This window comes from Helicoverpa armigera, chromosome 9, assembly GCF_030705265.1.
Source record: "Helicoverpa armigera isolate CAAS_96S chromosome 9, ASM3070526v1, whole genome shotgun sequence".
NCBI lineage: Eukaryota > Metazoa > Arthropoda > Insecta > Lepidoptera > Noctuidae > Helicoverpa > Helicoverpa armigera.
In genome coordinates, this window is record NC_087128.1 from 8,270,010 (window position 1) to 8,297,448 (window position 27,439).

General features: G+C 36.3%; 1 protein-coding gene across 3 annotated transcripts in view; it reads right to left on the reverse strand.

Moving 5' to 3' along the window:
* The window catches only part of Sarm (Sterile alpha and Armadillo motif), a 53,803-nt gene extending 26,990 nt beyond the window's left edge, over positions 1-26,813 (reverse strand). Inside the window, exons 1-2 of one of the 3 annotated variants that reach the window (XM_021325663.3) lie at positions 26,183-26,813; positions 24,586-24,803 (exon numbers count right to left, since the gene is read on the reverse strand). In XM_021325663.3, coding sequence (XP_021181338.2) covers positions 24,586-24,803; positions 26,183-26,717 — 753 coding nt within the window. In that variant the 5' untranslated portion in view covers positions 26,718-26,813. Of the gene's footprint in view, positions 1-20,974; positions 21,848-24,585; positions 24,804-26,182 lie in introns of those variants that run through there. The other 2 variants (XM_021325665.3, XM_021325666.3) reach the window with 2 other exon arrangements.
* Between the last annotated feature and the right edge of the window lie 626 nt (positions 26,814-27,439).

Below are 27,439 nucleotides of genomic sequence, written 5' to 3' on the forward strand. Positions count from 1 at the left end.
AACCTCCATAATAATTTATTCAATCACGTTTAAAACATCAAACTTGTAGTTATTTAGCTTTGATAGCATTAAAATTACAACAAATTTAGCAGAAAAAAGACAAGACTAAGGGAATGTTAGCTAAGATCCTCTTTTCTTTTACCGAGCACATTTCCCCCTCCAAGCAGCGTGGTAAATTTTGACTAAGCATTTGATGTCTACTTGCCACACGTGTTCAAACGGATCCTGAGCGGAACCGGATCGAAATTGTGAAAACTTAGTGACTAAATCTCTCATGGAATATCCCCAGGGCCATACGATGTAGCAATGTTCCCTTCGAATAACAGTTGTCAAAATATTTTTATAACTATGAAAGGTGTACGAAATCAAAATATAACCTGCACAATCACTCTAGGCTAGCTTTATTAGTAAATATAGGCAGAATTAACCAAAGCAACACGAACGGTTCCACGCTGCTATCTCATTGACACAAACACACCTGTGTTTGAGAACGATCAATTGAATATTGATAGTAATGAATAATAGTAAAGGCAAGGCGACTGACTATGTAGCTCATAACAGCAACAATTTATGTGATATGTAATAAAGTACGTTCTATACATGTAAAACAAAGTGACTTTGTAAGAAAATCAACTTTAAAAATAATTTTGTGTCTTAAAAGGTACTTACAAACTACTTCTCTACATCTTGACAAGTGTAAACCCAGGTAATCCTATTAACTATACAGAGGTTAAATTGTGCCCTAAATGACTGCCGACCCCGGCATTAAATATAACCGAGGCTACTATGCTAAATTGAATCATTTTGTTTGGCATTGCTATAGCGTCCATAGCGATTTGTAGGCGTCAACTTAAAGCCTAAATTGTACGTAAACATAATAGCAGTCGTTTTCCAATTGGGAACACAAGTAATTCTGTGTATTGCTATTACACCGTGATATCAGAATTGTAATCCGACACACTCGTGCACAGAGTCTTTAAACTACGTTGGACAATAAGCGCTAGTGCAAATAAACTTGTCGGCCGTATCGTTGGACAGGACATCCCAATAGAGCCGACGTAAAGTTATTTGTTTAAGTTTAGTGCCGTCCCACGTTGTACTCGGGGTTAAATTAGAATATTATGGGTTTATTCTACTTCGTACAATAAGCGCTGTATGTTTTTTGTACGTCGTCGGCCTCGGCTTGAGTTTCTAACAATCATATCGTGTAGGTTTTTGGATGTTTTCGTCTTTTAACATCCTCAGATTTATTAGGATCTGTGGAATAATGCGCCTTCTTAACGTTTTTGTCTTCATTTTGAAGTCATTTTCTATATAGTTTTTCATTATTTTACATTATTTTTGTATCTCTAAATACTGAGGTTTAACATGAATGAAAGTGTAATCTAAACTTATCGAAACTATGAATGAGCGTTGTCGTATTTTAGTGAATCATTAATAGTAATTTGATGTATTTCCTTAATCCTGTTTCAATTGTTACTACTCACATAATACTCGGTAAGAAATTTTGTAGTTATCACTCATCAATGCATCGATAAGGAAACAATGGGATTTAAGTCGTATCGGCCATTGCCTACACAAAAAGCGATTGTTAGTTAGGTGACTTTTCCGTCTACAGCTAATATCACAAGACAAAAAGATACTTTGTGATAAAATATTTTGTTTCCTTTTGATAACGACTAACCGCCTCATATCCCTAGAAAATTTGAGGAAATCACAATCGGTTCCTTTAAACGTACGTAAATTGGAAGTACATTAAATAATATAGGTACGTAGGTACATAGTTATTTGTGCCATGTCCGGTTTTTAAAGCTGAAAAGTTGGTCGCTCATCTAAAGTCCGATTTAAAAATTCTTGGTGCCAGATAGCTCACATAACAAGAAAGGCTATTTGTTATCCAGGTGTGCGGAGTAGTTCCCATAGGACGCGGATGCAACCGCTGGCGGATTCTATTTGTTATTAGAATAGATATCTACCTGTAGGTACGTCAACACGTGCTTAGGCACTTATAATTCCTGTGTCAACAAGATAAAATTCCTATGATACTATAGTTAAATATTATCTACATATCCTTGTCCTTTTGTCTCTAGTATACCTGAATATTCATGATGTCATCACATTAGTATTCTCAATGCAAATTTTAGAATGTCGTTCGAAATATATAACACATATAATTACTAAATTCCTCTAGAGCTGTTGTAAAATGAATCACTGGGACGATGATTTCATTAGTGCTTACTACGTTCGTTGAGTCGATGTCAAGTGTTCGAACTCATTCATAAACGTTATTAAATTATGTCATTACGCGTAAAATATGGCTATATCGTTGGACTCTTTCTGATGATGTAAGTACTTATAATACTTATGTCTTGGAAAACTTATGGCAGTTAGGTAGATACTATAGAGTGCTCTAACTCAATGTATAATAATGTCTATCAAACACTATCAGAGAATTTCTTAAACCGCTGTTATGTTAAGGATTTAGTTTGGTTTTAAAATAAAAACGAAAATATAACCAATTGCTGTGAGAACTGTTTGATCTGAACCAGACTCCTTCGACCATTATTTTCGCATTCGCTTATGATTTGTGTGTTTTAAAACCATGAACTGCCCACTTCTCGATCTATTTCTAGAATAACGCCCCGCTTTTAAATTGGCACCCATTGTCGTGGGAAAAGCTACATTTATATCTATTATACATAGTACTACTTGAATGTAGGTGCTTATATTATGCGTATAGCCACCTACGCGCTTTGTAAATTATGATCTAATATGGAAATAACTGGTGACTTGTTTACTCACAAATTGCATCTTTTACCTGTTCGGCCTGTGACAATTCTGCATGCTTCTAAGTAATTGAGTCACAGTATTACGAGTTTAACGAAATGTGAACTCACCGTTATATGATTTTCTGCCGAACTTTTGGATTGCTCAAATGTGGAAGTAGAAATAAATTGTAATCCTGCGAACACATCATTGCGGTATCGCTATCGGATGATTCATGGTGTTACTCAAGTTTGAGGTTAAAACGTACTTACCTATAGGTAGGGTGCCTACTGTGTTTGTATAGTTAGTAATGTACAACATCATACGACTTAAGATTAATTTGAAATAGGTAGGTACGTCAGTTACTCAAAAAACTTCTTGGTAACTCCAACCTGGTATTTCAGATTTTTTGGGGACAGTCATCCATGATATTTTTTCTAAGTCACGTAGTATGATAAACTTTTCAGTTAAAGGAAATTTACGTTACTTTATCCCTTATCTGTTACAGGTAGGTATAACTAGCTGTCATGTTCTTATTCATGTTTGCGCTAACATTTTTGAGCCGATAAGTAATCTGCATATGCACCGTGATTATCCTAACACAATATGATGAATAGTTTCTATTAATAAGTTATTTATGTACTTAAATAAATACGGGTAGGTACCTAGTACCTATGTCTAGACGTATCTGCCTAACGGCCAGTTTCTTCATCAAAAGTAAAAGTTTAAGTAATGTCTGAAGTAAAAGTAACGGTCAAATTCGTTTTTTCAAGGCTAAAGTGACAGCAAAACTAATAGAAATATTGAATTTGACCGTTACTTTTACTTTAGACATTACTTTGGCTTTAACTTTGATGAAGAAACTGGCTGTAAATGACTTACTTAATACTTAGTTATAAAAATATCTCTAAAAATCCATCTCTACGTAGGTAGGTATGTAATTAAATCATCAGTTTATATGTAGGTAGGACATAGATATTCATACCTTTTATATAACAAAGTCCTCCGCCTCGACTGTATTTATTCGCAATAAACTCAAAAACATTCAACTGATTTTCATGCGGATTTTACCAATAGGCAGAAAATGAAGTTGAAGAAGGTCCTTACTGTTTCAGGTTGTACGGGATTGTTATTTTTTGGATTCACTATTGTAGGTTAATATCATGGTCTTTATTTTATTATCTTGATAGGAAAGTAACTGCCCTAGCCCGCGAACTACTTGGAGTTTGCAAAGTTTTTATGTATTTTGAGAAATATACATTAATCGGGGAAAATCACTCAAATAAGACGTCTGAACTGTAAATATCAATTTCGGGACAACTCACAGTCATATCTTTGTTAAAAGCCACAAATGTTACGACTGGTAACAAAAATAGCCTGTTATAAAAATCTATTTCTACATTGGTATTTAGGGCGCATAAACAAGCGGATTGTCTTGACTCCACGAAAATCCATAAGAAAACTTAGGAGACGACGGTGAAAAGAATGGCGGCTAGTTTGCATCAAACGTAATTTTAATACACTATCTTCGTATCTCCATATCTTATGTTCGCGACAAGCTCAAAAACCATGAAACGAATTTTGAGTAGGTCTACATCAATTCATGAGGAAAAAAGACACCTGTAACATTTATTTCCATGCGTAGGTTGCTACGTAATAATTAATATGTATGTAGTATTCAGCGGTGATCGTGGGTTAATTTTATTTGTCATATACCTACTCGTAATTGAACTGAAAATCTTTTTAGTTGTGCGAGTGGTAGACGTCAAATAACCGCAAATATTACGTGTAAATTATAATTGCTAAATGAATTAAGGGGTAAGAGAGCAAACCAACATCGTCCTGCCACTATTGCCGACCTCAGCTGCGTGATGAGTATGGGCAAATCCCGCCAACTTGCGGGAGGCCTTTGTCCTTCAGTGGAAATTATTTGGCTGTAAAAATTGAAGCGACTCTGTCTTTCTGCCGGGTTTTTACGCCTAGAGTACTGTACCAATTTAAACGAATGGTAAGTACTATTACATCACTACATAGTATAAAACTTTGTTGCTTTCTCTGTACCTATATTCCTATGTACCTAGGTATGCTTAAATGTTTAAAACCACGGATTTTGATGAGCTTTTTTTAATTAATAGACTGACTTAAAGAGGAAGGTATATGTATAGTAATATCCATTACCTAAATAGTATTGCACAGCAAGTTATACAGGGAATAAAAAAGGGACAACCATACATTTTCGTCGGTTTAAACTTGAATTAACTTACGCTGTGTTTATAAAAAAGGGGAGAGAGTCTTAAGCCTGAGAAAAGACATAAGCTACTTTTTATCCAGTTGCGGAAAGTGGGTGAAACAGCAGAATACTAAGCTAGTGGGTAGGGGGGTACCATGACCCTAATACAGTTTAGGTACAGTCCGGTCAACAAAGCCAAGTCCACGAAATAGGGGTACCTAAGTTGACTTTAATGTGCACGGGGAGGTTGGTTTGTAGGAGAAAGAAGTACAAAGAAGTTCCTAAGTAGAGTGAGTATTGGTTGGTTAAGCGAGAATATGACATTACAGCCGCCGTACAAAGGAAACCCTGTTTTGTAACTTAGTCTGAAGATTGGAGGAACATTGTTGTTGATTTATTGACCTGTAAACTAAGAATTGATATTAAATCTTTGTTTATGTTACTTTGTTTGGAGTTGTATACCTACATTGTCTGGTCCTTATACGAACAACATTTATTGAGATACTTGAGTTAATATACGTGTGCGTTATAAACATACCTATAAATATTATACCTATTAGTAAATTTTCCTTATTTGCTCATAGGTGGGTGTGTCGTAGAATATTCTAACTAATTTGCTTGACTTCATTGTAAAACTGTTAAACCGATTTAGTCGTAAATTGGTATGGAAAATAATGCCTATGCTTGAATCCATATTTTTGTGGTACTTAGTTGTTTTAACATGGATTCATCTAGTGTTATGCTCGGTCGAAATTATGGAAGAGAGTTATACCTAGTTAAATACGTAAGTTTGTTCTCATTTCGGTGCCCAGATAATGATAGGTAATTATTTTTAAATAAAACATTGTCTAATCATCACTAAACTTATTTCAGCTTTCTTGGTGCTATCATAATATAAAAGGATATATACCTAACATTGCCCCTAGACGGAGGTATACAAACTTTTCAGTTACATGAAAAAGAAAATGCTTGCCAATATTTTGTCTGTTAAAAGAGGGCTAAGCACCTACGTAAACTGATAAAAAGGACATCGAAATGAATTATATGCATTCAAGCTTATAAGTGCCTAAGTATCAATTTTGTTAACAACAAAGAGGCTGACATGGCTATCTTGTAACGCCTGGCGAATAAAGTAAAGCAATATGCGGTTCGCGTGCGGTTTGTCGCGGTAAGTATTGCGGCGCTCGCTGTAACAATAAAACCAATCCACAAATTAATGCAGTACGTGCAAGCCGGCAAGATACTCATCGACACGCAGGTTTAATAATATAAATGTCAATGCTAATATTTATATGGAAAAGTTCAAACGGTACATGGTCACGGCCTGACCGAGATTGATTTTGGTATCTGTAGTCTGTTGCAATATTTTTGTATGCATATCAGTTTTCGAAATCGTTCCTCAAATTTTTTAGGCAACGTCAAAAAGTTTAAAAGATTATTTCAAAACAAAATAGAGGTATCTCTCTTCTTTTGGATTGAAGAACAAAGATGTATTTACGTGCAATGAATTAAAATTCCGACAGATTTAGGTCGGCACGTGGTCTGGCCAAAAGAATTTGTAAGTCGGTTAATGCCCACGCTGTCCCGTAAACCGGACATGTCAGTCTTGTGCGGACGCAGGGAAATTGAATAAAGAGGAAATATGACACCAGCTACTTGCGACAGAATTCGTAGTAGGGGAGGCCTAGAAGGGATTTCGGGATTTACTCAAGCGCGGCAGATTAGTATATAGGGAGGTACCTATTACCCCATTTAACACCTCCACCAAATATAAGCCCTGTATATGCAGCCGCGCGTCTAGAATAAAGGATCAGATTAGTAAAAAAAAAATTATCATCTGACATTCTCCAGCGCGTCAGATTAAGATAGGGTAAGTTAGTTATATGCTAAAAAGTGTATATTCCACTAATCTGACAATTTGCGATTGACGATAAGAAGTGGGAAGGTTACAAACTTGTAAAAAAAAAACGTCATCTTGACTTTCTCGAGCGCGGCTATTTTTTTTTTTATTTTGAAGGGAGTAATTCAACGTTCACGAAAAATATAAAATCTGACGATTCCCGTAAGCCGAAGTAAGGAAAATTAATCGATAAAGTTTAAAGCGTGCAGCTACGTGATGCCGGTATTCTCCTCCCAAGTTTCTATTCCTCTCTCTCTTTTTTCAATTCAATTCATTTGCAGTAAGTGTTAGTACATTTTGGGTCTTAAATAATCTACACTAATATTATAAAGCTGAAGAGTTTTTTTGTTTGAACTCGCTAATCTCAGGAAGTTACTGGTCATGGTATGCAGATATATTGTTTTTAACGAAGACGATTCATTTTATTGGATACTTTTGTTAAATACGTGTGCCTTCCAGTTGCATTGTTTGCCTATCGTGATACCGAGAAATGCCGTTTCGTATACTTCGCCTTTTTTATACAGGTCGTGGTGGCCTAGTCATCCGGTTAACATTGGCTCTACTCTGCATAACGTGGTTCACAAATTACGCGCATAGTGTCGCTTCATCAATGAAAGCAACTGCTATCTCTTTCTATCTGTTCTGCAAGAGTGGCAACGCGCAACTCTACTGGATGGTTTTAAACTAATAAATTAAGTCAAAATACGTATTTTTTTTGTATGAAAATAGCTGGGAAAAAGGCTGGGCAGATTATTTAGCTATTAGATTTATCTATGGGTATTAAATTGAATAAAATTAGTTTTTGTAAGATTTACGCGTAGATTATTTCCGTCAAGCCATGTTATTATAGATTCTATTGTAATGTTTATGACACATATCATTATAATTAAATGTAATTTATTAAATTATAGAAATGTATGTAATGTATGAGCAGATTGATACACTCCGCTAATAGCAATGTCATATATATCATTGTATGTGCCTTCTTATCGAGAACAACCTTTATTATAACAGCTTTGTTGAAATGTTTGTCCGTTCTGAGATATAGATCAAAAAGTGTGTAAAAGTTGATAGTACTTAGAAGACATACTCGTAGTAGCACTTAGATATTCCTTTAAAAACTTGAGATATCAATGGATTATTTAGTTTTAACTTTTACACACTTTTTGATCTATATCTCAGGACGGGCAAACGTCAACAAAGCTGTCATATTAAAGGTTGTTCTAGATAAAAAGGCCTATACAATGATATGTATGACATTGCTATTGGTGGAGTGTACGAGGTTCCGTATATTTGTGTCCATTGTTCTTTATGTTTTTCATACTTATTTGCTTATAAATAAAAGTTTTGTACTTCAAAGAATAGGTATATACTGGTTTATTTACTTGCAATGTTTTCAGTTCTTCAATTTGTTAAAAGGTTTGCAAAAAAACTTTCCATTGTCAGATTAAGCGAATTCCTCCAGATAATCGTCAGATTATAAGATGATTACGTTAAGGGTACATAAATGAACCATATATATCTTAATCTGACGCGCTCGAGTATTTCAAAATGGCGATTTTTTTTTGCAATTTCAAGTAATGGCCACGAGTTTAGGTCACGTCTAAATCGTCAGATTATTGCATAAGAGCCTTCGTTTTGGTTCACTTAACACCCCTTTTGATAATCTGACGCGCTCGATAAAATTATTTTTTTTCCCATTTTTAACCCTTACCTACTACCACCCCCACCATGGAAACAGTCAGATTAATATACGTATGTTTTCAAAATGACGTAGGACGTGCATGCAATTAATATCTGACGCGCTCGAGTATGTCCATATAACTGTTTTTTTTTACATTTTTGAAAGTTTATAGCTGCTCCACCCACCGATGAAAGTGTGTGTATGTCAGGACATTTTTTTCTTCTTATCATCTAAGCTTCGCAATCTAATAGGTCTCATTGACGCTCGAGTCACTCCCGATTTAGCACTCTCGCCTCCCCTACTATCGTGTACCCAGGCTTGTAGTGTACAGCCGGCGACGATGACGCCGCCGGTCGCTAGGGGCAACGCACTTTCTGGAAATTATCAGTTTTTACAGTGCGATGACATTAAAGACTTACTTTAATTCAAACCGTGTTACTTATATCCTTTTTCAGTACTACATCTTTAACAACTGAGGGCCCAACTTATTAACCTATTTAGTTTCCACTTGTAGCCCAATATATTTCGCCATGGATACTTGTAAATTTGGGCCTATTTTGCTAACTTAAATAATTGTAATAAAGTATTCTGATACCTATAGCTTGGCCAAGGGTATAAAAATAGCAAATAGGTAGACGTGTGTATATATATTGATGTTATTTTGTGTCTGTTATGGTAAATCTAGTAGGCCTCCAAGAAGCAAGAGACAACAAGCACGTGCGTATCTGTTGATCCGCCAACGTTCAAGTGGTAACGTCGGTCAACGGCTGCCTTCCTTTTCACAGCTATAATTGGCAAATTACAAAACGGCAAAAACTACTGTTCTCGATACAAAAATGTGGTCACAGCAACCATGTTTTCTTAAACGGGCAGATAAATATTAAGTGGCTACCTTTTAACACGAAGAATTATAAGGAAATCAGCCTTTTTCTAACCAAAGGGGGGGATTTTCCTTACAAAATTATTATTTTTTAAATAAATTATGTTTATGATTTGATAGTCATTATCATTATAATACCTATTATCTTTTTTTTTAATGTCGGGAGTGTCTCCACTTCTATCCCCCATGGTATTCCTACTGATAAGTTGTCTGTCTAGACTTACGGATGTGGTATTAAGCAGAACCAGTTTATAGCTACTACAACCAATTACAGCAGAGGAACCCTTTAGCACTAAACTTACACGACGATTGTTTATTGTTTGGTAACATAAAAATATATGGTGTTAAAAATAAAATAATTAGTGCATGATTACAGATTCTCATATCCCCAGTTTTGTTGTTGTAGTTGTTTTTCGTAATAGTTACCCAACTACGAATACTCATACATCTCTATTCTTTTACGTAAACTTGGCACCAACGTAAATTAAACACGACATTAATAAATCACGTCACATCACCAATTAATTCTTTGTATAATTGATTAACCTATTAGCATTGTCACGTTAATGATTGACATCGCGTATTAAAACAATTATTATTACAATCACATCGCCATTCATTAATCTTTGTAAACAAAGCTAAAAGTAGCAATTAAGTAAGAGTCATGAATGGCCGGCGAGCGAGCTAATTCTGCCGCATAGCTTTAAATAAGATTGACACCGTTTATTAAGATCATCAATGAAACGACCTCGACTCATTGTTATGTGTTGGAGGCAACCCTATTAATTTTAGACACTCGATCGTTGAGACCACACGCGGCAAGACGGGGAAAAGTTAACGCAGTAATTAAACGTTTGCCTGCGTTCATTTTCTATAGACAAACATCAAACATCACGAAACCTACTTTAAGCTATTCACATTTTCTTCTTTCTGTTTCTCTATGCTCTATTTTTTGACGTTATTCATTAATGTGTCAAGGACATGAAAAATAAAATGAGGTTTTATTGATTATTTCCAGTCACCCCTAATTATAAATTGCTGGTTGATAAGTAAGTAATAGTAGCAAAAAAATCAGCGCACCGATGAATTTGTGAGCAATTAAGCTGTTTACCTATGTGGTTAGAACTGACAGACAGACAACGAAGTCATCTACATAAGGGTTCTTCATGATACCTACTGTTCTGCAGGAAAATTTTAAAAACTATTGTCTGAAAGCAGAGAATTTATAATTTTACATAAACAGCTATGATAACTAGACATGAGATAGTGAGATTCCTAATCTCATTATCTCAAGTAGATTAGAAGGAATCTTTCGGAATTGAGTTTTTGCTGTGTTGATGATTAATTATTTTCATTTGTCTGTAGACTTTCACTAAAATCTTCGTTCCAGTTTTCAACTGATCTTGAAAAACAAAAATGTTGTAAAATTGCCAACAGCGTATAATATTCGTGTTTGCTATTGCCATTTATCATCGCATCAATTTTCTGAGATCAAATGCCAAATGAAACGACAGGGCGATGATTGCGATATGACACTAATGTTTTGCCGCCAAACACTGATCAAATAACAACAAGTCAACCTCTATGCTTATAGGCATTTAAGCGTCGCTATATTTAGCTCTATTTATATTATACCTGCTACTGTTTATGTATAATTCACAAAATACACGTGCAATCTCAGATATTAGCGTGGAGTACCTATACACACTCGTAAAAGTGATCACCAGAATCATTTTATAAGATTGGGTATGCAAAAAAAAGATGAGAAATCTTAACTGCTTAAAAATTTTGTGAAAAGGTACCTAAGGGTTATGAAATGATTTCTTCTAAGATTTGTCAGGTCAGGATGAATCAAACTTTTCTCTGTAGGTAAGTAGCGCCAATATTTCGAAAAATGCCTTGTGTCCCGCAATGGCAACATTTCTGTTTCAATGTTTAAGTGGAAATGCTTTCATAGGACTTATGTCATATTAGTTTTCAATGGCAATATTCTGAAAAGGATAGTTAGGAGCATATTGTAGGTAAGTCACTACCTGGGTTCTTCATTTATTGTATAATAATATATTCTTCAAAAGATAAGCGTTCTGACAAACTGTGTAAACTCTCATAGTGAACTTGAGTTCAGGTACCTATAACTATTGATTCCTACATATTATTACTGGTAGTATGTATGTTTACCTTTTAAAACAACCTTGTAAGTGTAGGTAAACCTAATTTATCTACTTACGTCACCAAAATACCTACTCAGTTACTATGGTTTCTATTATATCATCTATTATATCATCTATGGTATTGTGTATTATATCATCAATGTATTTACTACTATTGCAACCGTTCGACTATATTTCTATTAATGTTAATTCTTGATTTAAAGTAATGAAGCAGAACAATAGAATACTGGCACATTTACATCATTTAATTGATTCTAATCGCGGTAGATAGGGTATACCACACTAATGGTATAGGTATACAAGGTCAATAATAAATTTTCATTATTCATTTTAATGCTGATTATATCGTAACGGGTTCATCGTGGGCGGTAATTATCTCGAACTATTTCAATTACGAGCAATCTATAAATATAGCTCCAGTAACGATTCAGATGATTCATAAATCGTAAGCACGAAAAAGTTAACTCCGCATCCGCTAGAGACGATTGCTGTTCTATAGTAGGTACCTTCTATAAGCTTTTTCGCGATAAGTAAACTTACGAGTTTATCTGCGCTCGCGCCCCAGTTGCATTAAGGTACCATTATTTCATTAAACAATCAATTTATTTTCATTTAGTTTAGTTTTTTTTTCTAATTTTAACATTATCCTATGTTATATTATATGTCATAGTCTGTGTGCTTTTTCTTACACTAAGTAACATGACACTTTGTGGGTTTCGAAAAAGCAACATGATTCGTTGTTCAGCGGAACATCTGACAGCGAAATGTAGCAAGCATTCACCTGGTAGCTCGCGAATACGCAGAAATAGCTCACGCCAGTATTGTGAATTAATATTACAGTTTCAGATCTATTTTCGGATAACGTTATTTGGTTCATCTAACGAGGTTACAAACGGTTATCATACTACGTAGGTACTTACCTACCTACGTAGTCTACTACCTACTATTCCTAGCTTGAGGTTTTTTAATCTATCTAATATATAAAATTTATATAAGTGCCTACATAAAGTGGGAGGGGCCATTTCCCACCAAAACAAAAGGTCTATTATTTTTCATATTTTTCTTAAATATATTCATTTTATCAGACTCATTGACGACCTCCGAGTGAAGTCTATTAATATTACTGATGGGTAGAATAAATATAATGTTCAATCTATGAATCATACCGTAAATACGAAGGTACCTGTCATGCCGACTTACCATAACGCTTGTTACTTTGTGTCGATTATCAAGTTATGATGATAGTTTGTTTACTAATCGAAATAAATATACCTACGTAGTGTAACGGAATAATTGTAAATAGTCACCTCTGAAAGCTACATTATGATATTTTATTTGTCTATTTATGGCATATTTATGGCAATGTATCAGCGGAATACGATAGTCTGCAACTAAAATATTGTTTATCAGTTTTCCACACAGCCCACACACTCAGAAGGTTGTTCCGCGTGTGTATTTAGAAGACTTCAATTTTACAGTTCACCGATTGATGATTATATTTTGTAAATAACAATTTTATTTCAAGATCATAAATACAGAAGCATGGTACCTACCTACATAATCTAAAATTCATACACGTTATTGCGTTTAGAGATTTACAGATTATGTTAGTGTATGAGGCTACAATGTGTCACCGCGTGTCCCTTCGCTCTGTACAAAATTATCACAATTACGTAATGCCGCAATTATTGCGATGATGATCACGTCGCTCTAAGCGTGTTTCTGGCCAATGACGTGATGACACGTCACGTTGGTGATCCCCAGTTTACACAGAATGCGTTTGACACTCGTTAGCAATTCAAACAACATCGATACAGATGTATATCCTTTTTCCTCGTTTACACAAAAATGACGGATACGATTTTTAGTATCTTCAAGATCAAGTCGATCTTTTTGCCTACATTGCTTGAATTCCTTAATACACGTTATTTTCCTTGACAGGGGAAACAACAAGTTTGCTAAAATTGTATACAATGTTGCACACAAGATACAATACAAGCACATATTTGAACGCCTTATATCAGCTGCTTTTTATAGCCACATTTAGGCAATGTCTTCATTGGCACAGATCAGTAACCGGTTTTTAGTAAGTCGCAGACGCACGGGGCCCATATCCTCGGACTGCAAAACTTAGCTTTAAAGGACGTGGCACATTACAGCAGCACGGCAACAGCACGGCTCTACACCAGCATTTAAGTTGTCATTCAATTTAGAGCATTAAATCGTGTATATTATAATATATTTCGTAATGTCAATATGAAAAAGCTAACGGCGAGCAGTCAGCGTGCTTGCCGCTTCCACACAACTCGACTCGCCGCCCGCGTGCTGCAAGCGAGCGGTCCTCATGCGTACAGCGCGCCGTCGGCGTGCTAATTGCGCGCCGACTCCGAGCCGGCAGCCAAACAACGTCATTACGTCGTGTTCAATCATAATCGTCTTAAAATAATATTGAGTTTGCGGTGACAGCAAGCTTACACCTCGCGGCCGGCGCGCCGTGGGCGCGCCAACGGCGAGCGGACGGCGCGTCGACGGCGAGCGGACAGCGCGTGGTTGGCGCGCTGTCCGCTCGCCGTAGCCTTAATTCGAGGCGACGCCGTGCTGCAGCCGTGCTGTTGCCGTGCTGCTATAATGTGCCACAAGCTTAAGTCTGCGACCATATTATATTCTTGCTACGTGGTATATCGTTCGTAATGAGTCTTAAATGCAATTTGGATAGGTACATTAATAGCTGTTAATAATACAGTCATGTTCGCTTTTATGACGAAAGTAGCTATTGTATTTAGGCTAGCCCAACTAGCTATCCTTGGTAAGGTCCGAAAATAAAGTCAGTCACCTAAAAGGTTTGCAAAAAAATCGCCGTGCATTTTCAATTTATTCAATCAGTTTGAATAAATAAATAAACTGTGTATAAATAAAAGAATGACTCAAGTACCACAAACAACTTATCTATGAAAAGAATTTTATGATATCCTCTCAACTAAAAGATTACCAAGAGCCAAGATGGCTAGATTAGGTATCTAATTTTTATCGGATGAAACATAATTGACACAGCTCCCAGTTGCGCGGAAACGCTATGGTAAACAGCTGAACAATGCAATAAAATGGTAGTCCAGGTAGAAAGTTGTTAGACTAGCACTAACATTGTCATGATTTCATTGTTACATTCTCTTTATCTATCATATCTATCATGAATATTTACTTACTAGTATACGATTTTAGCACTCGTATTTCCAAGAAAACCACGTAATGTGTACAACGTATATTTCTTTGTCAAATGAAAAAATGTTAGACTAAAAATTTCCACGAACAGTCCCGTGCGGTCCTCGACCTAAAAAAACTACCTACCTACCGACTTTTATGAGAGCTCATATCAAAAAGCCGTTATGCTTTCATGCTTTTAATTGAATATTTTCATTTTCTTAAATACCGTGAAAAATGCGACGACAATAAGTACCTACCTTTATTACATAATTAACTACACTGTGTGCCGTTTAAAAATCGTGCTCATGTTCTATTCAACAACCAGGAGAAAAATTGTAATGAGTATGACTGTAGATGTTGAATTTATCTATGATGTCATCATTTAGAACTTCATATGTATTACGTATATTTGAAATGTTGTACATATTCTAAAATTAAGAATTTGGTCATCACATTTTTAGAATTTTATTTTTTAAAAGATGTCGTGTAACCGGTGATACAACAATACTGAATATTTACGTGAACTTCTGAGAAATATAACTCTCTGCCTATCTATAATTTGCGTGTGTTCTAAAACGGAATCTTACGAATTTACGAGTATACAGTATGATTCATTTAAAAACATTCTCATTTCAAGTTTACATATTTTGTTTTACTAAAACCTATGCTAAAGTGAAAGTTTTCTTAAAATCTGACAACTGACATAGAAGAAATATATAGTTTTAAAACCGTCAAAGATATTATGCCTAAAGCCTTAATGTTGTCTTTGGTAAACTTACATGAATAGGTAACTATTTGATTTCCTGATGTTTTGGCACCCAACACATTGAAGGACGTACCTCGGACCCTAAGTAAATTACTTAAGTTTCTTATTTTATTAATCACAACATTTATCTCTGTTCTTAACAAAATGGAAATATTTCCACGATGAAGCAACAAAATATCGCTACGGTTTTAAATAGTATCTCGTTACGAAGTTTTTGAAGATCACGTTTTGGGTGCGGCCATCTTTTAAACTGCATGCCAGTCTTTTAGCGTGTCACGTATGAATACTGATGTATTTACCGAAATTATGACGTCACGCGCCATTGACCCGCCATGCCTGCGTCTATCGAGATAGACGAACAAACGGATCACTTGATAGTAACGCTACGATTGATACATTGGAGAGATAAAGGTAGAATAATTCCTAGTACCGGTAAAATCGTAGAATATAGAAAATACCTCATCAGAGGTTAACCTCTGCATGAGATATAAGTAAACGTTCTTAATTTACTATAACTCAGTTATAGGTATTGGTTTTGTCTTATGATTTGATTTTATGCTTAGGTACTTAAGGAAACCTCTAAATCAAAAAATGAAAAGCATCTGCAACTAAAGGCCACACATTATTAAGTTCATAAAGACGAGTATATCATTAGATTTATTTAATTAAAACTAAAATATTTAAATATGATGGTGATTGCCGTAATTGGTTTGCCATTTAAATTGATAGACCATGACATCAGTCGCTCAATAATTAAGTATAAAAAACGTCTTAGTTTTGATGTTTTCTAAACTTTCACTAAATTCCTATCAGATTTTAAGATCACTGTTTCTAGGGTTCCGGACATCTTGCTTGACCGTTTGCTTGTCAAGATCCTTTTTCACAGGAAAGCGTTGAAGTCTAAAGTTCAAAAATGATACCTCGTTTACGGTGCCTGGCAGCTAAAAATTTAAAAACATCTTCAGGCACCCCGATAAATCGGGGTTTCATTTCACTGTCTCAAATTATTATATTATTGTATTTAATGGTAATCGGTTAAGTTGTTTCTGAGTGTTGGGCCTAGGGAACTATATGTATAGTGATTCATTTTTGTTTGGATTAACTTACTGGGTAATTAATTAAGTAATAAAAGTGTTAACTTGGTAACAATAATGAACAGAAGTACACATGACAAGCACACTTGACTTTTGACGCAATTGGCGCACGCGTCTATTGTCAGCCGCAAAAGCGTAGAAAGGATTCGAGTTAAGCAGGTAGGTACTTACCTAAAATAAACTGCAACTTAATTATTTTGGTTTACAGTGTTTGCATCAATTTTTTCTTTCGTTTTCTTAAAAACAGAAGTGAAAGTCTAGATCGCTTACTGTGTTAAAAATCGCCCAATTGGATAAACCTAATCTGATGTTACGGTTGATCACGATTTAAATTGTTCAAAATTGTTTTTCTGGGGCGAGTCTAAAGAGTAATTAAATTTAAATTTCACGGGAACCATTTGATTATTATGTGCTGAAAACATAAACGTGAGGAGATAAAGTATCTACTAAAAAAGATTTTCATATTTTTTTACTTAATCGAGTTTTTTCAGCAACAATTTTTGCACAACAACATCAATTATTTTCACATTACGTACAAGTACATGTTACGTTGAAGAAATAGTAGGGCGTCGGTTATTTGGACATCCGAACTAATATGGGGCATTGGTGAATTCAGATTTACATTTACATCAGTGAATGGAAACGAGATTTTCGTATTGGTTTTAGACATTCGCATTAGGGCAACTCTCCTAGGTCTCTCCTACCCATACCTAATTTCACGTCCATTTTGGAGCCTCTAATCCATCACGTAGTCGCAACGTTGAGAATAGTCTCCTAACACCTAGCTCAGCCAACAGACAAGGAGCTCAGCAATTCGGATAGCGACAGTCAATAAAAGAATCTAGACGATGAAGTGTCGGTTATAGCTACGACGCTTAAAGAGGAAATATACCTCCACAAAGAGCACATTGGCAATTTGCTGTCCAAAACTACACATTCAATATTTCAATTGCGTTTTATTTTTCCCTCGTCAAAAAAGCATTTCAAAAGAATAGCTATTCACGTGCTTCCAAGACTACTTGGCACTCTTTCAACTTTAAATTAATAATAGCTTTAAAAAACTCTGCTCCTGTGATAACTTTTTCGAGTATTTAGATATTGCATGTTTATCATTACACAACAATGTTCACGGCGGACGTAATTAACGGCCAATTTGTAGCTGTGTAGGTCATGTTTAGGTATGGGATAAAAGGGGGTACTAACATCGTTTGGATGAAATAAGTTGCCTTCCTCTGTAATATATATAAAAGCCATGTTCAATGTAAAATATTGTGCCTAATTCTGTCTCTCCGACTTTCACGCGTACTGTCCAAAAATATTTTTGAAAGATTAAAAACATGACCAATCACAACAAACACTTAAAAGTTGTTTATTAACAACGTTAGTTTATTTTCATATTTTATGCATTTTAAATGTCTTTTTCTGTATTACCTGCACTTCTAAAAAAATCTTGATTATCCACATTCACAGCGTATTAATGGTCTTGGTGATTAGAATTAGGTAGTTCAATCCAAGTTATAGCCCAAGGCTGTCTTTATTGTGCTAAATGATAAAGCAAATACCCTTGAGTGCTACGAAGTGGTGTTTTTGTGTCGGACTCGTACCATCGCTGAATACATTTTTAGTTTGAACTCTATCTACTTGTTATTTAACACAAACTCAAGTGCGCTTAATTGTATTCACTCATCAATATTCATTCTCTTTAAAATGTTGACAAATCCTAATTACCTATTCCACTCATGTAAAAATTCAATACTTATATGTATGTAATTATTGTAAAAATGGTAAAATAATGTACTTAAATGAATTGTATTTCGAAACTAAATCAGAAAATCGATAACGCTGCGTTGACGTTTAGTTTAGACAATTCATGTTGCCGACACAGCATATAAAATAAACATTTTACGACAGGTCAGCCGTGTTGGAATGGCGTATGCACTCCATGCACTTAAAATAATGAAACGCACCTAGAAACGATCAAAGCGAATGATAAAAACAATGCGGAATATATAGATATAAACTACAATTCAGGTAAGTAGCAGGTAACACTGAAAAACTAAACTGAAGATAAGCACCGAGTGTAGCGTCACTATTTACTTGTATCAGTAGTAGTATAAATAGAATGAAGACACTTCTATTATCACAAGTTATCAGGTAGACATGCTAATGATGAATGATCACTTGCTAAGAATCCTCAGAAGGAAATGGTTACATTTACGCACATATGTTTAAATACGGAAGGACCTTATAACATGAGTAAATTCAGACTTAAAGGATTTTTAAACCGATATTATTTAGACCTAAGTTTACCATTTAAGTATGTAAGCGGTTTTGTTTAACTCATGTCCTCAACACTTATCCATTGCATCTCCATAAAAAAACGAGTTTGTGATTATGATCCAAAACAATTCGGCATTTTTTTTGTAAAAGTGCAAGATAAGACATAGTTAATTTCGTATAAGTACAAAATATGCATAGTATAAAATGAGATAACGCTCGAAGATTACTTATGCATTTTTTCTAGTTTTTCATATAACTGAAACTGGGTCTGATACGGTGCGACGAAAAACTAGGACGAACGCACACAAAGGTGTGCCGTAGTAAGCGGAACGAACTATTGCAGCCACCAATGAAATCTTGCATTAACTCGGAACAGTCGAAGTTATTTCGGGAAATCGTCTGGACTCTCTCCAAAAAGTGGAGGGAGGAGAATCAAACTCACTCGGTCACTTTCCTCGTTGAGTCAATGACATGAGTGAGTAAGTGACCATCCAGAAGTCCCGAAATCTGTAAGACTAACGAGAGATTCACAGAACTACTTATATTTGTATTTCTCCTACTAAATGACGTATACATGTTCAATTTGACGCGGGATGATGCGTGGGATTCGGGAAAAAAGCACATAGGCAGAATCGGTGAATCAATGTAGATAAATAACCAGACGGAGTAGATAGAAAGCAGGCAGAGAACGTTTATTGAATGTAAATAGAACACGTGAGTCAGATTTTTGTTAGAGATACGCATCACATACGTCGTGTGTCCCAACAGGTGATTTGCCAATTTTCGTCGTTTGTGACAAAAAATCAACATTGATAAACATATAAAAATCTAAACCTAACTAAAAAGTAAAAAGAATTCACGTAACGAGGTGTTCCTAAATTAAATGTTACCATGTTCGTTTTTATCTGCATTTCAAACTGATACCAATTAGTCCTCGTCTCAAACGAAGATGAAGGATTTACGAATCCTTTCTTAAAACATTTTGATAAATGAATCTTTGGCTTATTTTTTATTCATAAGTCAGATGATGCTGAGTTCGTATCATCATTAGCTCTAATATTTAATTATAAATATCTTCTATCTTAGTAAAATAGTCCTTGATAGTTAATAGCTATAATATATGCACATTAGATCATCACAGAACCTGTTCAGTAACCTTTAAGTACAGACCACGAGTGGTATTGAAGTAAAAGGATGTTCAGTAAAAAATAGCAAATTGAGAATTGGGCAGACGGTAAACAATTAATAACCCTAAATAAGTAAGAACCGTGTTCTAATTATCTTTAGCGAAAACAGTTTATTTTTACTTTTAAACAACTCAGATAAGATACGATTAGTATTAAAAGAAAGATTGCGCAGTTTTCCCCATCTCAAGTACTTTTTTATGATTTGTTAAATCCGCAAAAAAGGCGCACTCTTGTAAATTTAATATTTAATTAATAATAATATAATTCGGGTTTAACGAGAAATAAATGCAATCATTTGGAACCTACTGGTTTCAAACCAAATAGTTGTTGGATTCTGACTAGGTAACAGTCAGAAAAGCTTATTTAGTATGAGACGAGAAATCTACCTAAGCACTCTCTGGAAAACTTAATGGATGCACCCTATCTAGGAATGCATTATTAAAAGCAAGCATTAACATTTATTGCCAGGAAGTGTTCAACAAAGATCTTACAGACATTTATTTATTTTAGTCTAAAGAATAATAGCGCAAAGCTAAGCGCTATTAAATTCTAGACGTCTTCAGATAAAAACATACATCTGTTTTATTGCCGCCAGTCGATACTCTTAAGATAATGCACGTAAACAGATATGGTTCGAGAGTTATCAAGAGTACAACATTAGCTGATGTAAAGCAGAGCGACCTCTGAGTCGGGCAGATTCGTTCCGCTACGATAAAGGGATTAGTTCGTCACGCCGCGCGGCATTTGTTATATTCCTACCTACGTACTTTAGATACAGGGAAAACATTTTATGCTTAGAATATGTCGATAAGTACCTGACCGAAGAATCGTTCCCTCGCAGCCGCTATACTCTCCGAATGTGGTGAACTAGATCCTGAACGAGTGTCGTTAGCTTGTTGCGTCTCGCTTTCTTCTTGTCGCGGAAGCACTCCATCAGGAACGTCTCCGGCAGGTGGTGCAGCCTGCACCAGTGTCTCGGCCGGTGCTGCTTTCTCGGAGCCGTCTTCTGCCATCGGTGTTGCTTTTTGCACGGCTCCGTTTCCTTTGCCACTACCTACACTGTTACTCTTCTTGCTGATCCCTTTAAGTCCTTTATCTTTTTTCTTGTTCTTCGCCTTCTTAGGCGGCTTGCCCACAGGGAAGCGTCCGCTGGCGCAGCACTGCACGTTACCCATGTCGGTGCGCGCGCATGTCGCGGTTTACTCGGTCGGCGGGAGTCGGCTCGGTCGGTCGGTCGTTCGAAGCGCGTCGGCGTCGGCGCCGACTCGCAGAATGAGTGCGGCGTGAGAGTCCCCGGCGTCGCGGCGCCGCCCACCCGCCCCGGAATTTTCGACGTACTTCAGAATCGCACTGACCGCTGATTACGCGGATGCCGTCCGCGAAGGATCGCACCCGAAAGCCGAAGCGCGAGCCGGCCGCGCTGGCGTCATCGCGCGCCCCTGCCTCCCGCGCACCGCAAGGTCAAGGCGCGCTCATTGTTCCCGCTGGTGCTACTGGCTAGACGCGCGCCGCTCCGCTCAGATGCCCGACAACTATGCCAGGGGCCGCACAACCACCACCACCACCTCAACACGCGACCCTCTTACAACTGCTATCGATCACGCGATGTTTATGTTTGGCTGCCACGGGAACGGCACTGTACCTACTCGATAACGTCACGCCATTTGCACACCCCTGGCTTGCATATCGTTAACACCGAACAGTTGCCGAGTAAACAGTGTCGATTTTTGCACTCACCGGCAGTGGTATTAGAACAGCATTAATGTTTAGTAACCAATGTTGTGGCGTGCAATGTTTTGTTATCGTGCGCGCGCGGGAGGCTGATAGCAGCGCGAGAGCGCACGTGTCGCGTCCGTCGCCTAGTAGCCGTAGTAAATAAAGCGCTGCTCGTAAACGACACGCGTCGAGGAAAACCAACGCTTAGGAGCACAATGATACTCATGTGTTTGTGTGGAAACATGTAAACCTTTATCATTATGTTATTTGTTTAGCGAGCAGGATGTTCCGAAGCGATTTGTTTTATTTATTGGTATGTAGGTAACTACTATTGAGAACAGAGACATCATTTCCTTCAGTTACCAAAATGTTGCAAAACTGTTGCTGTTATTGTTAGTAGAAGAGACAATAAAACAAGCTATGAAGGTATTCGTACCTACTGATAAAATGTGTCAGAATTAGCAGTTTAAAACGAGCTGACGCGCTTAAAACACAATTAAGTTCCACCATGGACCAAGGATAGAAATATCTGCAGCTGCAAAGCATTCTCACGTATTAAAAGAGGTCCAATAATGAATATCATGTGAATACAAAACACAAGCTATAATGTTACAGAATAGACAAACTGTGCGAAATATGAGAAATCAGGAAAATCAAGACTGCTCATGAATTTGCAATCTAGTTTATTTGCCAAGGATTTGTTTTATCTAGACTGTTTATTTTTAATTTTCAAGCATTATGAAGATAATTCTCTATCTTGAGTGCTAAAAAGTAAAAAATCACGACTTCATTGTCTTGTACAATGTCGCTTACCTGTTATGTACCTAACTCTGGCACCCGTTGTCATATTTCAGACCACAATATTTTTATCATTATTGAGTCGAAAAAATATTTATAATTATTTAATGATCAAAAAATAATTATCAAAAACGGCTAAAGAAATAATTGCGTAGCTGCGGACATTACCTTCATATAATTATGTCCATTCTCTAATCAAAAAACAATGGATGGATCGGTTATTGTGATCCTCAGCACGATATACTTAGGTAGGAATATAAAAAAAATATAGCTCGGGCCTGCAGCTATAGTTATACCAGTACAGGTTCGAAACCAGACAAGCGTTTGAGAATTTGTTCACGTGTGAGAAAAGTCCTCGTCCTCAAACTTATAAAGTCGTAAATCACCAATTCCTTCTGCAATATTACCTACTATGATTTGAGTGTTAAGTTTATTGAATTGTCGATTATCATAAAAGGACTGTTATTCAATATCTTGATAAGGTCTACGTACCTACACTTATACAATAAGTGGCGAGTATCTTTTGATGCATCTTATGTTACCTAGGCACCATACAACTAGCGAGAAACAAAGACAGTTAAATAGTAATCATGTATAAATGTTTCGGCATCTCTGAACATAATGATGTAAACAGAACAGAACAGTTTGGGATTCTGTGTGGACGCGATGTCGCAATTTCAGCTGAGATGCGGATGTAGAGCACGGCTGGCAAGCTTTTAGCGAGTTTTTAACTCGACCCTTCTTACACCGACGAGAACTTATATCGTCTATATTCTTGAAAATCATATTTTTATGATTCTGATAATGAAACTTTGGAGGTAAACCGAAATTGCATCTTATTAAGGTAAATGTGAGAAGTGTACCTGAATTTATATTGCACCTATACAAATATTTATTCATATTTTTAAAGCGCTGTCTTGTTTAAGAGTTTTCTTCGAAAGTGTTAGCAAACTAAGCGTAAAAATAAATGCTACAGTTTGGTGTGAGTGTAACAGTGTTCCAAGTTCCAGTTTGAGCGCTCGCCATAATAAAACACGGCACGGGCGGCGCACGCGCACACTCAAACACATGCTATTTACGATTCAGATATGGGACGCGATTTGACCGACAGCGATAATGTTTATTTATTGTGAATATTAAAAATTGCCAGACACCTTCGAAGTGGTTTTATAGGTGAGCTTGAGAGGAAAGAATGGATATATTATTAATATTCAAGGCATGCAGACGCAAAAAGTAATGGTTCTTTTCTACATGGCTCGAATGTTTTACAGTTTTTATCTAAAAGCTTGTCTTATGTGAAATTGTTCTGCTGATATCAAATATTTGAAACTATCTTATAATAACTTTTTCGGTATTAAGAAAAAGTTATTATAAGATAGTTTCTGAACATATACGCCGTACATATGTACCTACATAAAATTTAAACAAAGCAATAAAATGAGGTAATAATAGAGTTCAGTATTTCTGTGTAGCGTTTGAACCTTGAAGGCAATGGTCGTCATTCTCTTAACGGCAGTAATGGACTGGAACGTCGCGGTTTGCTTAGAAGCGGAGAATAAATACAGAACAAACGCGTATGCCAGGTTCTCATAGAGAAAATATATGGCTTAAGTATCACAAAATTCGTCGAAACAGAGTTTTACTATATGATAAATACATTGGTGCATGAAAATGTATGGTTGTCCGACGGAAACATTATTTATCATTCGTGAAATTGTAACATAAACATCTTCCGTTGCTTCAAATCTATGTTTTGCTTGCGCTATGTATCGAAGCTCTAATAATAATAAATAACCTTCAAGCTTTGTACCTAAATAACCTGATAAAAGTCTAGGTATATTTAAAAAGTCAATTTTTCAAGAAGCTTTCAAGTTCACGTTATTGTCACATTTACAAAATTGGTAAAACTTACCGTGTCTGCATCACTCTCCTCAGTTGCTATTGCCACTCCTTTATCCAAATGACGTTCAGCGTTATCCAGTTCCCTATCCAGCTCAGCTGCTTCCAGCTCCAGCTGCGGAGACGACTGCAGTTCCTCAACTCCTGGCGACGGAGGATCACGCTCCGAGTGCAACATGTGACGAGCAGGCATCTTCATTACCAGAGGCCTGAAGTTGAGACGTGATGGTACTGCAACGAACAATAGTAATTTTGTTATTTTAAATGTCATCGGTCATTAGGTACCTATAGGCTATCAGTATCACCATAGGCGTTCTTACTGTTTTATTGAGGAACTTTTCGTATAAAGAAGGTGGATCGGTAATTTAAGTCGTTGGTCTTAAATAACTGAAGTCCAAGATATGCTTAGAAATTACATCCCCATAATCTGAAAACGTAATGGAATAGAGGACCTCCTCCTTTTCAAACAGTCCCAGAGTCTGTTAATAAGTTAACTTATATTAATAATTACTTAGTATTACCAGAGTTTTATCTTCTTAACCGCTATGTCACCATGAATGTTTTTTCAAATAAAGATTAGCTAGACATTTTTAGAGGTAAGTTTCAATACTTGCTTTATTCGTGTGAGTTTTCAGTCTAGTAGTCAGAGGTATTAATATTATGCGTTTATTCATAAACACGAATGGTTTTGATTGCTGTTATTATTTCTTGCTAATTTAATAATATACCTGCCTATGTATTACCAACACACATTTAAAACGTTTAAAGTGAACTGACATTTAATACTTAAGCTACCAACATTAACATATCTTTGAATTGATCTTTACAGCCTTAAATAACACTAAATAGCAATTTACTTATCCAAAGCTCTCAAAATTATTTCTCAAATAAAATAAAATAATATTATTTTTAGTTTAGTAAGTCGCGGCTGATTTATATTTAAAAAGCGCGCTTCTAAACTAACTTGTGCTACTAGCGTTTGGTTGTTCGTAGTTCTAATCTGTCTTGACATAGTAAACATGTGACGCAATCATTAACCTTTTGAACGCCAATGTCGGCTATAGCCGACATGAGCAAGCGTGCCCTGTGCGCCAACGACGGCTATATTCGACAAAAAACAGGTCGCAGAAAAATACAAAATAAACCTATGAAATCATTACTTTTATGTATTTTTTAGTAGATATTTAATTAAGATTTTCGGGCTTGGCGTACAGGGCATAGGAATACCGATATGGCGTGGCGGTGAAAAGGTTAATAGCCTTGGTATGAATACACAAAGGAGGTTAAAAATATTCTTATGTATGTTATGTTAAGCTTCACTTAAAGGTGATTTAAGACACGACGTCTCTGCCGACCAGTTTTGATGCAACTGATGTGCTAACTTACATAACCAATTATTCTAATATTACTTAAAGTGCGGAGCATTTAAATCTACTGATAGTGTAAACGTAACGTTAGCCGACTGATATTGACACTGAATCTGAGCATCATTGATAGATTGCAGTTTGCAAAGTTTTTAAACATATTTAGGTAATTTTGCTAATTAATACCATATGAAAACTTCTGGCTATGTCAACATAAAATGCTTAATTTTGTGAAAATGAACCTACCTTTAGAATCATCTTTTTGCATTTTCTTCATGACTTCTCGTGCGTTTTGGAGTGTCTGCGTAGCAGAATGGATGGGTCTTAAAGACACGCGCTGAAGCCCGCTGCCGGGTAACAATGACGTCATCACCTTCCTCGGCTCGTCTCTCTCAGGGCTTCTGTACTGAGTTATGACACCTTCCTCCTGATCAGCATCTATATCTATGAAGCATTCTTCGAACTGCTCAAAGTTTTCAAGATCAGAATCCAGCTCACCTCTTGATCCATGAGTTTTTGGTCTGTAAAAAGAATCTGAATTTCTTCTATAGTCCATTTGCTTTGGATCTGGTGTTGAGTAGCTTCGAATCACATAACCTCTTTGTATGGACTGGGACATTCCCACATCTGGATCGTGTTGCGGCGCTGGTGAGGAATAACTTCTTGGCAGTAGACTTCTTGAACTTTGCGTCTTCCGCTGCTGTTGCTGCATTGTTCTCGTTGATATCAAGCTCTTGCCTCGGCCTGTACTTTGTGCCTGCGGTGGATCTTTACGCCGCATCGCGGGATATTACTTCTCCGTTTAATCAATTCCTTACGTGTGGAACTGAATGGATCTCGGGACCAACTGACATACGGAATATCACGACTTCACCATGTAGTTTTACTTAGTGATCTATGGATACCAAATACCAACTGATCGAATTACTGTATCATGTAACAAGGCCGAGTGCAACCAGATGATATATCATATGGTAAGGAACGGTGAGCACGACCGACTTACGCAGGACTGTACGCAAGCAACAATTCAACAACCTAATGAAATTAGCGTAACACTGGTCCACCCACACTGATCTTCGATAAGATTCATAATTTAATCCCTGGTACACGCTCCATGACTTGATTATCGCTAAGGTTGATTTAAATGCAAAATATCGTTAATTCACGGATCCTTATCACAGTTCCACAATACCAATCTACCACAGACATTTCTTCACTTAAAAAAAAAAACAACTCTTAAAAGCCACAAATCTGACAGTTTATTTTCATGAGCACTGGTTTTTCTAATTTACACGCACTTGTCAACTCCAATGACATAGAGGAGACTGATTACTAGATAAATACAGTTTATTTCTGTTTACCGTAAATAATATTCAAGTGCATGACGAGAAGTAAACAGAATACTACTAAGCTTGATGTATTCGAAGAAGGTAAGTAAGTTTACGAAGAACCTTGCGTACGCGCATCGTGGGCGGACAACTTTCTCTTTTTAGGCCAAGCTCC